At 46.5% G+C, this 18,101-nt stretch overlaps 1 protein-coding gene across 3 annotated transcripts in view; it reads right to left on the minus strand.

The window, feature by feature from the left end:
- lnx2a (ligand of numb-protein X 2a) overlaps positions 1–18,101 on the minus strand; it is a 275,515-nt gene that overhangs the window by 100,931 nt on the left and 156,483 nt on the right. For all 3 annotated transcript variants that reach the window (XR_011935204.1, XM_072476930.1, XM_072476929.1), the window contains exon 3: positions 12,622–12,866. Coding sequence is in view for 2 of the 3 variants with exons in the window: in XM_072476930.1 (XP_072333031.1) it covers positions 12,622–12,866 (245 nt within the window). In the remaining variant the exon portion in view is untranslated. The remainder of the gene's footprint in view (positions 1–12,621; positions 12,867–18,101) is intronic.

The following is an 18,101-nucleotide window of genomic DNA, read 5'->3' on the forward strand; positions in this document are numbered from 1 at the left end:
CTTAACTATTGAAACCCAAAGAATGCAAGACAAAATATTGCAGATGGTCAGTATTGCCAAAAATAAGAAACATTTCAAAGCTTTTCATCTTGCACTCATCAGGACACTTTGCAGGAATCCCAGTGTTAAGGGGAAAACAATTGAGAAGATAATTCTGACTAGTTGGCAAGTAGAGTCAGATTTGTAGAGGTGTTGCTATGGAGAATGTACCAGTTGATGGTGACTAACAGATAACTGCCAAACATTGTTTGAAATTTAAACCAGGCAATTTGACCCTGATTGGTCAAGGCATTGCCTTGAGGAATGAGTGAGTGAATGGTTGTCACTTATTTTGTTTAGCTGAAACAGGCGCAATGTTTGGTCATGTTCTTTTTCTCTACAAAGAACAGGGCCCTGTGTCTTCATATATGTAGGTTCCAGTACAGCAAATGTGCCATACTGCGAGCCTGATTGACAATCTAAATTGGTTGCTAGCATAATTCTTGGCACACTGAGGGTTATTTAGCAACTGTTGCTCAATCACAGAACAACATCTAACCATCGCTGAGAGGAGGGGTCCTGCATTCACACTTAGGCCTTAAGAGCTCATGACTCACTTGGGTCAGATCTTACCTATGGACATCGGTGTCCTGCTAATGCGCTCACTCTGTCAACTTGAAGTCTAGCAAGGAAGTACAGTGATGTGAATCAGTGCTATACACTTCCTACACCATGTAAGGATGCAAACATTGGCACAAAGAAAATGTGGACAGACATTGGGCTCACATCCTAAAACGGACACCTTGGTTTCGGAGACTATCAGTTAGGAAATGCAGATGTCCCTCGTTTCTCCCGGACGGATTTCGCTGCCGCTGTTGTCTCATGCACACTTCCGCTTCAGCCGGCCCTCCTGTCTTTGGCCTGTATTCTCCTTTTTCTCTGTTCCTGTGGATGCCAAGTTTGTTAACGTTTCCCTGCCTCCCCCCCGTGCCCTTCTCTCCTTCTATATATATATATATATATATATATATATATATCATAACCTGTGTACATAACGGCAAATATACTTTGTTCAAAAACCCAATAAAAAACATTGATAAAAAAAAGGAAATGCAGATGTACAGACGGTCACATATGCAGCACGTTAGCAGAGTGGGTAGCACTGTTGCTTCACAACTCCAGGGTCCCAGGTTCGATTCCCGACTTGGGTCACTGTCTGTGTGGAGTCGGCAAGTTCTCCGTGTCTGCGGGTGTTTCCTCTGGGTGCTCCAGTTTCCTCCCATAAGTCCAGGAAGACGTGCTGTTGGGTGAATATTCTGAATTCTCCCTCTGTGTATCTGAACAGGCGCCGGAATGTGGCGACTAGGGGATTTTCACAGCAACGTCATTGCAGTGTTAATGTAAGCCTACTTGTGACAATAAAGATTATTATGTCTGATGAGCCCTCATCAGCCATTACTGGGCGGGATTCTCTGATCCTGAGGCTAATTGTTGACGCCGTTGTAAATGCCGTTGTGTTTCTCGACGGCGTCAACATGGCCTCAGGAGCAGAAATTCTGACCCCTACAGGGGGCCAGCATGGCACTGGAGCAACCCACACTGCTCCAGCTGCCGATCCCGGTGCCAGATGGGAGCCGCGGGGTCCACGCATGCGCAGTGGCACCGGCGCCAACGCGCGCATGCGCAGTGGGACCGGCGCCATTGCCGCGCATGCGCGGTGGCTCCTATCTCCGCGCCAGCCCCGACGCAACATGACGTAGGGCTATAGGGGCCGGCGCGGAACAAAAGAGGCCCACAGCCACAACGGAGGCCCCCCCCCACTCCCCGGGGTCGGATCCCCCCCGCCCCGCCCGAGCAGGCCGCCCCCAGATGCATCCACGCAGAGGTCCTGCAGGGAAAGAGCAGTTGTGGACGGTGCGGGTGGGACTCGGCTTTTTCAGTGTGGCCGCTCGACCCATCCCGGGCCGAGAATCGCCGGGAGAGCGCTCCGTCCACGGCCCCCGACCGGCGCCAATGGCAGCGATTCTCCGTGCTCTGCTGAATCGGCGGACCGGCGTCGGGGCAGTGTAGCACGATTCGCGCCGGTCCCGGCGATTCTCCGGCCGTGACCCGGGGTGAGAGAATCCCAGCCACTATCCCTTGTGGTTGAAGGGTTATGAACTCGATCCACGGTAGCATTGTGGATAGCACAATTGCTTCACACTCCAGGGTCTCAGGTTCGATTCCGGCTTGGGTCACTGTCTGTGCGGAGTCTGCACATCCTCCCAGTGTGTGCGTGGGTTTCCACCGGGTGCTCCGGTTTCCTCCCACAGTCCAAAGATGTGCAGGTTAGGTGGATTGGCCATGATAAATTGCCCTTAGTGTCCAAAATTGCCCTTAGTGTTGGGTGGGGTTACTGGGTTATGGGGATTGAGTGGAGGTGTGGACCTTGGGTAGGGTGCTCTTTCTAAGAGCCGGTGCAGACTCGATGGGCTGAATGGCCTCCTTCTGCACTGTAAATTCTATGAAATCTATGCACTTCAAATAAAGAATTACGCACTTCTCCCTCATAACACAAAAGTGCCCGGTAGCCAGTTGCACTCAGGGTGATAGCACATGGTTGTTAATCTTAAAAGGGACACTCAAGTGTGAGGAAGGCTGAGCCTCAATATAAGATGATTGCTAAATCCAAACCAAAATGCCTTTCATCTGACCATTACATTCGCATACCCATGGAATGGTTTTCAAAAAGTGCAATTCATTCACAGTGATAGAGCACCCGTGACTCTGAAGTAAATTGTTTAAATTGTCCATCACTATTCACAACTGGATGTGGCAAAGAATGGCAGAGGTTCGATCCTAATCAGTTGGTTGTGGAATCGCTTAGCTTTGTCTATCGCTCACTGCTTATGCAAGCAGTCCTGTGTTATATATTTTTAATCTTTCAGTATGGTTGACCTAAACTGAGTGTGTGTACTTGGTGAGTGCTTTTGTGACCTCCGAAACAGTGTGTTTGACCAGTTCCCCTGGCATCATGAGACACATGGTATTCTGGATCTCCTGGGACAAGATGGTGTGCTGCTTGTTGTAGTGAATGAGGTGCGAGGGCTCGGAGACAATGTGCTTGAAAATGCTGACCACAAAGGAGTTGATGGCGCTCATGGCCTTGAATGAGATCTGGATGGAAGGGTGGACCTGGGTCAGCACCTGGTACACGTAGGTGGAGTAGCTCTGTTTGTGGGTTTTCCTCCACTTCTTGGGCAGCTTCTTGGTAATTTTAGAGTGACTGCTTGGACGCCTTGCGAGACATCCCGCCCTTAACCGCAGCTCAGGCATTCCATGTCACTTTGACCGGCCTTGTAGCTTCACCAGGTTGTTAAATATGCCTGTTGCTGCTCCTGGCATGTCCTCCTGCACTCTCAATTCAACCAGTGTTGATCCCCTGGCTTGATGATAATGGGAGAGTGGGGGATATGGCAGGCCATAAGGTTCCAGATTGTGGTTGCTAACTTTTCATGTACCAGGATATCAGCTCTCTCTCTCGTTCATACAGAGTTCAGTGATCTCTCTCCATTTAACTAAGGTTCTTCTTTTCTATTTTCCTACCAAAGTGGACAAGTTCACATTTTACCACATTGTACGCCATCTGCCAAATTTTTGCCTACTCGTTTAACCTATCTATATTCTTTGCAGATTCCTGGAAGGTAAGACCCATACTGTTAAAGAGTCTTTGTCCTTCTTTAAGATGAGTGAGATAGATGCCTATGACAGCGTGGGGGGTGGGGGGAGCTTGCCCTCTTCCAGTGCTTTGTTATACATCCACACCAACAAGGGACTCACAGCGACCCAAATCGCTTATAGAATTCAGCAGGAAATCCATCTGGGCTCGAGGCTTTACCGGACTACATTGACCCCACAGGCATCACCTCCCGCAACGCTACTGGAGCCCCTGGCCGCTTCGCTCTTGCCTGCTCTATACTCGGAAACTCCAACCTATCCAGAAAGCATCTTCTTTCCTCACCCCCCGGTGGAGGTTCTGACTCATATAGTTTCCGATAGAAAGTCTCAAAAATTCCATGAATTGCCTCTGGGTCTGTATCCTCTTTGCCCCCCTCATCCGCCAACCTACCTATCTCCCTCGCCACCACCTGTTTCCTCAATTGGGGAGCAAGCATCTTTCTGGTCTTCTTCCCATATTCATATACCACTCCTCTAGCTTTACGCAGATGCCTCACCGCCTTTTCGCTAGAAACCTGGTTAAACTCCATCTGGAGCCTCTGTTGCTCCTTAAGTAGCGCCTCCTAGGGCGACTCTGAGTATTTACGATCAACTACCAAAATTGCCTCCACCAATCCGGACTGCTCAGCCCGCTCCGCCCTCAACCTATGTGCACGGATCGAGATGTGCCTTCCACTGATCACGAATTCAGTGCCTCCCACAACATACTGGCGGAAGTCTCATTCATGTTGTTCTGGTCCACATAATTATGAATAGCCCTCTCTATCCTCTCACAAATCCCTTTATCTGAAAAATGTCCTACGTTCATCCTCCACCGAGACCTTTGGGGGACGCTCTCACTGCCGTAGATCCACCCAGTGCGGTGTGTGATCCGACACCACAATTGTCAAGTGTTCTGCCCCAGCCACTTGTGTCATCAATGTCTTGTCCATAACAAAAAAAATCTATCCAGGAATAGCCCTTATGGACATGCGAGAGAAAGGAGAATTCCCTCGCCCTACATCTCTTGGAGCTCCATGGTTCCCACCCCCCCATAAGCTGCATAAACCCTACAGCTCCCTAGCCATTGCCGACACATTCTGGGTCAAGAGTATGCTCGGTCTAGCCCCGGGTCTAGCACTCTGTTAAAGTTCCCCAAAAGAATCAATCTGAAATCCGGAGAACACGCCTCATGGATTCCACATCATCCTAGTTTGGGGCTTAGATGTTGCCCAGCACCACTGGGGACCTTTTGAACCTCCCATTCAGCAGCACAAATCTACCTCCCAGATTGGTCGCAATATTGGCCGCTGTGAAAGCGACCTGCTTGATGGTCGACACAACCTACCTCTCGCCTTCATGTCAAGCCCCAGGTGGAAGACCTGACCCACCCAGCTCTTCCTATAGGAATATTAAGTCCATCTTTAGATTCTTCAAATGTGCGAACACGCACAACCTCTTAACAGATCCAGTTAGTCCCCAAATTTCCAAGTCACCAATCGGGTAAGGGGGCACCTTTCTGCCCCCCCCCCCTAAATCAGTCATATTTCTGTCTTTGCCAACTGCCCCAGGTCGTCGTTTCACTCCCCCACTGTGCAAAGGTGTCAAGTGTTGCTCGTGGTATTCAAGCTAGTTCACCTTGTAACGCAGCTTCTTATTTCTGCCAGCCACTGTCGTGTTATTCACCCTGGGGTAACACGGACTGCAACACGATGCAGTGAAATGATCAAGCATACATCAAACGTAGGCGTTGGTTCAATAAGATTTATTGAACTTCAGTAACGAAGCACACAGCTGCCTCTGGGTTGATTCGCTAATACTCTATGTAAACTAACATTAACTATCTAGACCAGGACCCTGACTGTCACTACAGTTGTCACCAGTGGAAGAGGCAGAGTGCTGATGCCTCGTGTGTTTTGAAGCCCCCCTCTGGTGTTCTGTCTGGTGATTGGTCATGTTCTGTTCTGTATGTTGATTGGCTCACCTGGGTGTCTGTCACTCCCTGCTTTTACCTCATGATGTGCATGGGTGCTGGGTGCATATTATGACATTCCCCCCCTTTTTAAAACAAATTGTCGGCTGCTTAGAGCATACATGACATATTTACAAAAGTAACTATATACAGCAATTGGGCCTTCATCGATGCTCAGGCGCCGCATTCGAGTGATGGCTTGTACACTCTCAGCCTCGTGGGAGGCAAGTTGGTCCTGCTCTGCCGACTTAAGGTGGGAATAGTGATTTTTCGCCTGTTCGTGGACTTTGCACGTCTCGATGGCTAGTGGCAGGGTCATATTTTTAATTTTTAGGAGCTGCTCCCGGAGGGCGTCGGAGTGGACGCCAAACACGATCTGATCCCTGATGAGGGAGTCAGCGGTGTCACCGTAGTTGCGGGATTGCGCTAGAATGCGAAGATGATTGAGAAAAGACTGGAAAGGCTCATCCTTACCCTGAAGGCACTGCTGGAAGACATAACGCTTGAAGCTTTTGTTCGTTTCGACCTCACAGTGACTGTCGAATTTGGCTAAGACGGTCTGGAACTTGGTCTTGTCCTCACCGTCGGCAAAACTGAGCGAATTGAAGATTTGGATGGACTGGTCCCCTGCAGTCGCCAATAGCAGCGTGATTTTTTGGGCATCGGACGCACTTTCAAGGCCCGAGGCCTCAAGGTATAGACTGAATTTCTGCTTGAAGACCCGGCAGTTGGCGCCAAGGTTCCCAGAGATCCAGAGCTGTGGAGGTGCCTGGATCTTTTCCATGCCGCTGGAAGGCAGTGAATCTTTGAAGGTAAATTACTTAGAAGCAGTAGTCACTCCTGGTATCATGTCGTGTATTCACCCTGGGGTAACACGGACTGCAACACACGTGATCCACGTGTAGAAGGTGTTGAATGATTTGTACACCCTGACTGTTGTTAAGTAATGGGTTAAGAGACATTGCAATTAGTTGTCTCATTTATGTTAAGTATCCATTAATTGACACTGATATGTAAAGGGACTTCAGGTGGTCTCTGTCAGGTGGTGTGTTGTTAACAGTTTTGTGCAGAGGCTGTGGAAGTGAAATAAATGGTGTTTGGTGAAAAGGAACAAGAACTTTAGACTCTTCATTTCACAGCAATTAAAACGTCTTACAATGGTAGCAGAGGATGGTTGCTGTGCAAATGTGAAGGTTTGAAAGATACAACTTTTCCTGATCAAACCAAGGAGTGAGTGAAAAGGAAAAAAAAAAAGATACATGGCTGAATCCAGGATCAAGATGGCTGGATATGACTATCCTCCCTTATTTTCGGAAAGGGAATCGTATGACCAATGGAGAAGTGCAGTAGATATGTGGACTAAAGTAACTGCTTTGGGAAAGAGAAAACAAGGTATGGCATTGGCTCTTTCTCTACCATATGGCAGTAAAATCCGAAACAAAGTGCTTTCTGAGCTGGAATTGGAAGAGTTAGACTCAGAAGAAGGTCTGGAGATTTTATTACATTATATGGATAAGATTTATAAGAAAGATGACTTGTTAAGTGCGTATGAAGCATGGTCGGATTTTGATAACTTCCGGAAAATGGAGGATATCTCCATGGAAGACTATATAATGGAATTTGGCAGACTATATAAAAGGCTGCAAGAAACACAATTTGGAATTTCCACAGTCTGTGTTGGCCTTTAAATTACTTGACTGTGCTAGAGTGAGCAACATGGATAGGCTCCTGGTTTTGACAGGAGTTCAGTTTACGGATAAGGATACCTTATTCGAACAGATGACAAAAGCTTTACAAAAGTTTCTGGGGAAACATTCGATTCCGATGGCTCTGATGACCCAAATAGGTCAGCCTGCAATAAGGCAGAATATGGAAGATACACTACTAACAGGATGGCGAAATCGTATGGCTACGAACAGGGCTCAAGACTATAGACGGAGACTGAGACAAGGAAATTATGAAGACAGAAACCCAGTTGGAACCTACAATAGGAAGATGAACCCCAGAAATGCACGGGGCATGATAAATCGATGTTTTCGATGTGACTCTCAATAGCATTATGCTTTCAACTGTCCAACTCGTTATGATAGAGTGTTTGAAGCGACACATGACACGGAAGAGTCAGAAGAGGACAAAGATAGTGACCAGAAAGAAGGCATTATCCTATTGACAAGCAGTTTTACGCCGGTAATGAGGGTGTTGATTGCAGAATCCTTCAACTGTGCTGTATTGGACAGTGGCTGCACATCTACTGTGTGTGGAATTGACTGGTTAAAATGTTACCTGGACTCTTTGAATGCTGAAAATCGTAACAAGGTTAAGGAATTTGAAAGTTCCACAAAATTTCAGGTTTGGGGATGATAATACTCTGAAGTCGCTGAAAAGAGTGGTGATCCCTTGCAATATTGCCGGAGTGAATCATTTCATTTGCACGGATGTTGTATCAAGTGAGATACCTTTGTTTCTGAGCAGACCATCGATGAAGAAAGCACACATGAAACTGGATATGGAACAGGATAAGGCAACAGTTTTTGGAAAGACTGTGGACTTACAATTTACACAGTCGGGACACGATTGTATTCCATTACTGACAAATAATTTTTCAAGTAGAGTGGTTAACGATGTGTTAATGGCAGTTGAAAATGGGACTTTAGCTGATAAAAAGCTTGTGGTATTAAAACTGCATAGGCAATTTGCACATCCGTCTCCTCGGAGGCTGAAAAATGTGTTAAAGGATGCAAGGGTAAGGGATGACGACTATACTAAACTGATAGAACTGGTTAGTGACCGCTGTGAAGTTTGTAGGAAGTACAGAAGGACACCAGCACGACCGATAGTAACCCTACCTTTGGCCAGGGACTTTAACGACATTGTGGCCATGGACCTTAAGATCTGGGATAAAGCAAATAATATATTTAATTTGCATTTTGTAGATTTAGCAACCAGATTTAGTCAATCAACAATTGTACAAAGTAAACAAAAGAGAGTAATTCTGGATCAAATTGTGGAAAAATGGATAGGGACAGGAATGGGTCCACCGGCAAAATTCCTTACGGACAATGGGGGAGAATTTGCTAATGATGAGTTTAGGGATATGTGTGAAAATATGAATATCAGAGTTATGAATACGGCTGCAGAAAGCCCATTTAGTAATGGTGTCTGTGAAAGAAATCATGCTGTCATCGATGACATGCTTCAGAAAATTTTGGCAGATCGACCAGATCGCATGGGCAGTACATGCAAAGAATTCATTGCAGATGGTTGGGGGCTATAGTCCTTATCAATTAGTTTGGTAGAAATCCTAAAATTCCGTCCATTTTGGATGACCAGCCTCCAGCTTGGGAGGGGACTACAATTAGCTCTGGTTTTGCTGAACATTTAAATGCATTACATAGCAGTAGAAAAGCTTTTTTGGAAGCAGAAGTCTCTGAAAGAATTCGCAGACCTTTAAGACATAACGTACGGCCATCAGATGCCGTTTTTCAGCAAGAAGACATGGTATACTATAAGAGAGACAATTCTAATGAATGGAAAGGCCCAGGGAAGATCATAGGCATAGATGGCAAAACAATTATTTTGCAACATGGTAATCAAACTGTTAGGGTCCATTCATCAAGGATAATGGGTACAGATTACAAGTTTTCAAATTTAGACACAGCAGACAGACATGACGAGGAACCAGAGTCATCTGGTACGCATGTGTTACAGAACTATGAGGACCAATTAACTGATGTAGACAGGGTTTCTGTGGAGGAACACAACACTTCTGGTGAATTAAAACAGGCCATTTTTCCGAAAGGGCAACTGCCAAAAGTTGGTGCAAAAGTGACTTACTTGCCTGAAGGGTCTAGTCAATGGAAGGATGCAACTGTTATTAGTAGAGCAGGGAAGGCCACTGGAAAGTATAAACATTGGTTGAATGTACAGCATTCAGGGGAAGGAGTCAAGACAATGGATTAGGAAAACGAAGTTCAAAAATGGAGAGCACAGAAACGCAGTGCCAGTTCGGATAGTACATCGGATAGTAACCAGGTCCACAGGAAAAGGTCGAGAACTATTGAAAGGACATCCCACAGCAGATAGGAAAGATCAAGCAGTAGCAGTACAGAACGAGATACCAGGCGGGAGAGGGGACATAGTTTGTCAAGAACTCGGAACATGAGTAAGACTACGAATACTAATAGGAGTAGAAGCTCACATGCACGTGAGATTTTGGTGGCTTCAAATAAATTAGATGAAAAAGTTATTAAAGAAGCTAAACAGCAAGAATTGCATAGTTGGAGTGAATTTGGGGTATACACGGAAGTACCGGATAGGGGACAAAGAGCTCTATCCCACAGATGGATTTGCATGGAAAAGGTTCTTCCGGATGGAACTTATAAGGCAAAGGCCAGGCTCGTGGCAAGGGAATTTGAAGAAAACTTAGAAGATTAGGATTTAAGGGTAGATTCACCTACAGCAGGAACGGTTATTTTAAAGATCTTCTTGGCTCTATTAGCCACAAAGGCATGGGAATGCAAATCTATAGATATAAAAGTTGCCTTTTTGCAGGGGCATCAGCTCCAGAGAGACATTTTTCTCTGCCCTCCTAAAGAAGCAGCTAACACAGAAGGGGTCCTCTGGAAGTTGAATATATGTGTATATGGATTAAATGATGCATCTAGAGTCTGGTATTTTTCGGTAAGGTCAGTTTTGTTAAAGTTAGGCTGTTGCCAGTTGAAAGCAGATCCTGCAATGTTTTACTGGCACTATAAAGGAAATCTTTCTGGCATTTTTACGATGCATGTCGATTAATTTTTGTGGGGTGGGACTAGTGATTTTGAAGCTATTGTAATCTCTGGTTTGAGGCAAGAATTCAGGGTTGGAAGTCAGGCTTCCGGTGCATTTAAATATATTGGACTGGAAATTGGACAGACTAAGTTTGGGGCAACTTTACATCAGCAATCTTATTTGGAAAGCATCACCCCAATAGCAATTAGTCGTGGCCGAGTTTCCCAAAAGGACGCAATAGTTTAAAAATTGAAAAAGAGCAACTGCAAAGTTTAATTGGGCAACCAAACTGGTTAGGTAGACAGACTAGACGAGACGTGAGTTTTGATGTCTTAGAGTTGAGTACAAAAATGAATGATCCCAAAGTGGAAGACATAATAAGAGCAAATAAAGCGTTGGCCAAACTAAAAATGCAGGAGTGTATTTTGAAGTTCCCGGTTTTAGGTGACCTTAAGCACTTGAAACTCATAGTTTATCGTGATGTGTCCTATGCAAATTTATGTGATGGGATTTCAAGAGCAGGAGGTTTTATAATTTTCCTTTTGGGGAACAATGGTAAATGTTGCCCACTTGTGTGGGAAACAAAGAAAATAAGGAGAGTGGTAAAACGCATTTTGGCTGCTGAGACTTTAAGCCTTGTAGAGGCGGTGGATATGGCTTTTTATACAAGTATGATATTGACAGAAATTTTGGGATTAGGGGATTTGGGTAATATACCTATTGACTCTCACATTGACAATAAATCCCTGTGGGAAAATGTGCACTCTACAAAAAGTGTCAATGAAAAGAGGTTACGGATAGACATCGCAAGTTTGAAGCAGATGTTGAACAGAGGGGAAATAACAAAAATTAAATGGGTCGACAGAAGCTATCAACTGTCAGACTGTTTTACGAAAAGAGGGGTGAGTTCACAGAAACTTTTGGATATTGTTAATGAAGGGTGCTTGTTTCTGTGACTGTATTTGTTTTTCTTTCTCGTCCAAACAAAAAAAATAGGGAGGAGGGGTCATCATGTGTGTGTTTTTGAGTTTCTTGAAATTTTGTCTTCACCTAATTTTTTTTTCTCCAAGGAAGGGGAGACTGTTAAGTAATGGGTTAAGAGACATTGCAATTAGTTGTCTCATTTATGTTAAGTATCCTTTAATTGACACTGATATGTAAAGGGGCTTCAGGTGGCCTCTGTCAGGTGATGTATAGTGAGAGTTTTGTGCAAAGGCTGTTGGAATTGAAATAAATGGTGTTTGGTGAAAAGGAACAAGAACTTTAGACTCTTCATTTCACAGCAATTAAAACGTCTAACAACTGTCATTACAGTTGTCACCAGTGGAAAGGGGCAGAGTGCTGATGCTTCGAGTACCGGACATACTGCACATCCCTCATTGATGCACAATCATGTCTCATTTGGCCATCTGATTGAAATGCGCTACCTTGCACGGGAGCCAGCAAGTACGCAACCATCTACAGCATGGTCACCACCGGAAGTCATTTATATAGATTGTAAATAGTTAGGTCCCAGCACCAATCCCTGTGGCACTCCACTAGTTACAGCTTGCAAACTTGAAAATGGCCATTTATCCCTACTCTGCTTCCTGTTAGCTAACCAATTGTTTATCCACGCTAATATATGTTCCCCGATACACCACTTATTTTGTTACAGTAAATGTCTTAAACCGTGAAATCTTGTTGTGGCGTTCTTTCAGCCAATAACTGGAAGTTTGGATCTTTTTAAAAAAACGTCATTGTGTCTTTATGGGGATTGTAACAAAAGGTACAGCTTGTGGCAAAAGTTTCCTTGGGGGTTCTCCAGATCCTAAAAGCTCATATAGAGGGCCAATGCAATTTTGAAGTGTTACCCAGCTCAGAAACACTAATTAGTATCAATTACGTGGGTAATTTGGTACACGTAAGTGAAGTTTCAGCCTTTACAAAGTTATGGATCAAAATACATGCATGGATAACTTTGGAATAAATCTTACTTTGTTATTTAGATGGAGCAGTGAATTTCCATTTAAAAGTGATCAAAACTCTTTTAGATCTAATTTTCATATATTCAGAAATCAGAGCAGAAAGCTCATCAGCTTTTTAATCTTAACAAAATAATAAAATTAATTCAAGATTAATGTAAAAATGTGGTTCTCAGTTAACCAGAATTGCAGTTATTGTCAATTCAAATCTGCAACAACTTGGCAACCTCAAATACTCACTGTTTTCCTCTGTGCTTCCTTCAAAGGCAGGATTGTCTAGGCCATGTTCGTCTACACAGACAGGTGTCGCTGAAGCAACGTTGTATCCCACAGTTGCAGTTTCGATCTGCAATTGGTCTGTATCTGATAGTGCATGCATTGGTTGCCCTGCCACAGTGGACTTGCTATCACCTCCGTTCTCAGTTTGTAATCCACAAGACCTGCATACCTCTAAAGCAGCTCTGTGGTTTGATGCTCCAGAACACCTAAAAAGAACAGAACCAAAAATATTTCAGCAAGGTTTGAAAGATAGAAAACTCTGAAAACACAAAACTCTTAAAATTTCAGTGATTTCAGAGAGGAATGAGCTGTAAAGTACATCGCAATCAGTATAGTGTTTAAAAATTGTCAAGTGGAACCCATTTAATTTTAATAGCCAAAGTGCAATTAAACCAAGTACAAATTAGCCAAATTAGCTCATCTTTCTAGAAGAACCTAGGGTCCTTCCACCATTGCACCAAACTGCCTGTTGGTTGATTTCAGAACTTTTGACCTTCATTAACTTATCTGGAAGGCCATTCCAGACATTGAAGAAGGAAGTGAAAAGATGATTAGGCATAGATCCAACCCAAAAGATGTGATGTGAGAACAGGACTGCTTAATCTGGAGTGTGTTGACTCTGCATTTATTTCCTAGATCAGTGCACTCAATTAGGAGCATGTATATTGGTTTGCATGAAATTGTGAGCCAGCTTAAAATGGAGGCATAGCTAGTTCACTTTTGAACCATGTTCAAAAAAAGTACCAAATGCAGGAAGTGCAGGAAGCTAGAGTACCCTGTGTGTTGAGACAGGCCATTGAAATTCTTTTGCAGGAGGTGCTGCAGGGGACAACAATGAGATTCAAAATGAAAAGGGGAAATAAATAAATAATTTTTGGATAGATTATTAAAAATAAATAAATTTAGAGCAAACACGGGGCGAATGTGCAAACTTGACGTGGACAGAGACCCAAAGCCGGGTTAGAACCTGGGACCTCGGCGCCGTGAGGCTGCAGTGCTAACCACTGCACCACCATGCTGCCCCATTTTGGATACATTATTTCGACTTGCAGAATTTAAAATTCCCCATTGGTGGGTTTCCAAACGGGGGATGTGGGCCGTAAAATCGTTCAGGTGTTCTTCCCACAAGGTTCCTGCCTGCCCTGGCTCCTCTGTAACTTTACAGACGAGTCACACTGCCCACCCTTGCCCCAAATGAGACCCTTAAATGGCCAATTCATTACCTGAGAGCCGTTTGCTGCCTGGCCTCAATTTTCAGACTGATGGGAGGAGTTCAGGGGTAGAGGTGAAACCCAGAATGTGACCCTGTTCAGGCCTCGTGCAGGTAAGGGGGGAGGGTGCCTCCATCAACAGTTTCCCTTCAACATTAGGCAGCCTTCCCAGCCCCACAAGGTCTATTCCCTATGATGTCCCCTCCCCACGAACACCCCCCAACTCCCTATCATTTGTCCAACCCCAGGCCTCATATCCTCTTCTGTCACGGAGTCTCCTGCACTTACCTTGTCCTGGACTCTTGGGGCATAGAGTCTGGGACTGTTTGTAGTCCCAGTCGGTCTACTGCAGCTGCTGGGATCACCAATCTGATTTGTTGCCAACTATTTCAGGCAGCATTTCCTCCCAACTGAGAATAAAGGTCCTGTCTCCAGCCAATTAACACTCCTTGGGCAGAGCAACCAGTATTTGCCAGCGACTCTTCAGATGGTGGGAAAGGACTACGATCCTACAAATCCTGGCCCTTGTATTTTAAAATAATCTAAGGAAAAGATAGCAGAGGCATCACTACATGGGCGCGATTCTCCCAGCCCCGCGCCGGGCCGGAGAATCGCCGCAACCGTGCCACGCCGCCGCCGGTGCACGATTCTCCGAGGTGCGGCGAATCAGAGCCATTTGCGCCGGTGTGTTTGGCGCAGCGCAGGTCGCGGGCCGCTGTACGATGCCGGGCCGCCAATTCTCCGGCCCGTATGGGCCGAGCGGAAAAAACAGAGTCCCACCGGCGCCATCCACACCTGGTTGCTGCTGGCGGGAACTCTGCGCGAAGGGTCGGAGGGCGGCCTGTGGGGGGGGGCTCTGTTCCCGGGGGGGGCCTCCGATGTGGTCTGGCCCGTGATCGGGGCCCACCAATCGGCGGGCCGGCCTCTCTCCCCCCCCCCCCCGGGCCTACTTTGTTGCGCGTCCGGCCCCAGAACCCCCGTGCCATGTTGCGTCGGGCCCGCGCGCTTCGTAAAGCCACCGCGCATGCGCGGGTTGTCACTGTGCATGCGCGGGTTGGCGCCGCCCCCAGTGCGCGCCAGGAAGTGAGGCTGGAGCGGCATGAACCTCTCCAGCGCTGTGCTGGCCCCTCTGTGGGGGCCAGAATGCTAGTGCCCGCAGCCGTTTCGCTGCGGCGTGAAATGCGACGGCGTTCACGATGGTGCGGACACTCTGTCCCGCAATCAGAGAATCACGCCCCACATATTTACTAATTCGTTCGAACATGGTGCAGTGCCAGATGATTGGTGAATAGTTAATGTAATTTCTACATTTAAGAAATGGGGCAGAAAATGCAGAGTGAATAATAAGCCAGTCAGCTGAACATCAGTTAAGGAATGAAATCTCTACTGAAGGAAAAATTAGAAGAACATAAAGAAATAAAAAATATAATAACAAAATGGACTTCAAAAGAGAAAATCCTGTTTGACCAATATTACTGAATTTTTGGGGAGCTAACAGGGAAAGGTTTATGAGAGATGGCAGTGGATGCAAGGGGCTGGATTTAGTCCTACAGCAGGCCGAGAAATTGTTGGGGATCCGCCGGGTCGAACAATCGCCGGGGGCTGGCGTGAATCCCTCCCCCGGTTGCCGAAGTCTCCAGCACTGGAGATTCGGCGGGGGCGGGAATCACGCCGCGCCGGTTGGCGGGCCCCCCCGCTCGATTCTCCGGCCCGGATGGGCCGAAGTCCCGCCGATAAATTGCCTGTCCCGCCGGCGTAAATTAAATCACCTACCTTACCGACGGGACCAGGCGGCGTGGGCGGGCTCCGGGGTCCTGGGGGGGCGCGGGGTGATCTGACCCCAGGGGGTGCCCCCACGGTGGTCTGGCCCGCGATCGGGGCCCACCGATCCGCAGGCGGGCCTGTGCCGTGGGGGCACTCTTTCCCTTCCGCCTCCAGCACGGTCTCCAGCATGGCGGAGGTGGAAGAGACTCCCTCCCGCGCATGCGCCGCCCGGAGATGTCATTTCCGCACCAGCTGGCAGGGCAACAAAGGCCGTTTCCGCCAGCTGGCGGGGCGGAAATTCCTCCGGCGTCGGCCTAGCCCCTCAATGTTGGGGCTCGGCCCCCAAAGATGCGGAGCATTCCGCACCTTTGGGGCGGCACGATGCCCGTCTGATTGGCGCCGTTTTGGGCGCCAGTCGGCAGACATCGCGCCATTTCCGGAGAATTTCGCCCCTGGTTAGGGTTCATGGTGATCAGCTGAGCCTAATTACATGGTAGAAAGCTCATGATGTGGGTTTGCCGACGACTCACATGGCGGTGGCACAGCTTGGATGTCAGGAAACCCACATCACCATGCAGGACCTGGCGTCATATTTTAAGAGCATCCGGCCTTGTGTTAGCGTTGGAAACCCTATTACAGGCTTTAAATTCTGCAGTTTAAATCTCCAGCATCTGAATTTCTGTTGTACAATGAAAATTCCAAGTCCAGGCAAAAGATTCTTCCGCTGTTGCACAAGATCATTCGATGGTATCAACGGAACTAAGATGTTACAGTCCAACCGGTACAGTCACTACAGTGTTCAAGAATAAAGGGCAGGGTGGATGATTCCCATGCTGCCCCTACCTCTCCCTTTCCTTGAAGACAGCCTCCTTAGGGACTGAGGTGTATGATGCCACTTTCAGGGGTGACTCCTCTGCACCTCGTTAGGGTGGCACGGTAGCACAGTGGGCAGCACTGTTGCTTCACAGCGCCAGGGTCTCAGGTTCAAATCCCACTTGGGTCACTGTCTGTGTGGAGTCTGCATGTTCTCCCTGTGTTTGCGTGGGATTCCTTCAGGTGCTCAGGTTTCCTCTGACAAGTCCCGAAAGAAGTGCTGTTAGGAGAATTGGACATACCGAACAGGCGTCGGAATGTAACGACTAAGGGATTTTCACAGTAACTTCATTGCAGTGCTAATGTAAACCTACTTGTGACAATAAAGATTATTATTATTCAATTGCATGCAAGTGGGCAATTAAGCACATCAGTGAGCTTATTGCCACTAAAGAGTGAGTTAATCATCTTGCTGTCACTCTCAATCATTTACCATGATGTGGAGATGCCGGCGTTGGACTGGTGGATTCACCTGAGGAAGGAGCAGCGCTCCGAAAGCTAGTGATATCGAAACAAACCTGTTGGACTTTAACCTGGTGTTGTAAGACTTCCTACTGTCAATCATTTACAGCAGGCTTGTCCAACCCACGGCCCACAGGCTGCATTGTGGCCCTCAGAGCCACTGTTCAAAATACTGTTAATGCAGGTAAGTTAGAAGTTGAATGATTCTGCTCCTCCAATCAAAGGCTGCTTCTCTTCCATGTTTGCTACTAAAAAGTTCACCCAGCAGCAAAGGTAGGAGAGAAACAGTCTCTGGTTGCAAAAACAGCAGGCACTAGCAGCTGTGAATTTGAGAGCGAGGGATCATGGGGAGGACACTCTGCCGGGATTGGAGTTGGGAGATGGGGAGGTGGCTGGCTGCTGTGTTTAAATAGGGATGTTTTAAATGTTACATTTTCAAAACTTGACTATGTGAATGGTGATTGGGATTATTTTCATTAACTTTTGCAAGACAAAGATTGGATTGCAGTTCTCGTGCGATGTAATGTGTCTGGGCACAATATTCAACAACTATATGTGAAACACTTGGAGGAGAAAGTGTTCCAATTAAAAAATGGCGTCACAAATTAAAACCACTCTGGGAAACAGAGCAAGTTTGAGAAGCAAAGAGACAACGGGAGTTAATTGAGATGATTTAGAGTGCACAGGACAGAAGAAAATAGTAATAATCATAATAGATCTGCTAACAATCTCAAATCTGTAGTGCGGCAAACGGTGCTGAATACTGAATGTACAATTGCAGAAAGTCCAAACAGAACGTTATAAATCTTACTGGCCCACTATTTAATTCAGTAACTTGGAGGATCACTGATAATCACAACAACGTGTTCAGGTATTGAGTGATTTTTATTCAGCTGTCAAAGATTTAGATCAAGGGCGTGATGCAGCGACCGCACTGTGCTTGGCGTGGATTGGGGCAAGTCGGGTGAATAGTGGGAAAGGGCAAAATAGAGATTCACGATGGACGTGAGCCATTTTGCGATTCACCGGCCTGCTCCCAATGGTGAGTTCTGGATCACTCCCAAGAATGGCGAGAATATCATAAACCCTCATTTGCATTAATTTCAATCTCATTAAAGAGATTGAAGTCGA

The sequence above is a fragment of the Scyliorhinus torazame genome, chromosome 15 (genome assembly GCF_047496885.1).
Source record: "Scyliorhinus torazame isolate Kashiwa2021f chromosome 15, sScyTor2.1, whole genome shotgun sequence".
Taxonomy (NCBI): domain Eukaryota; kingdom Metazoa; phylum Chordata; class Chondrichthyes; order Carcharhiniformes; family Scyliorhinidae; genus Scyliorhinus; species Scyliorhinus torazame.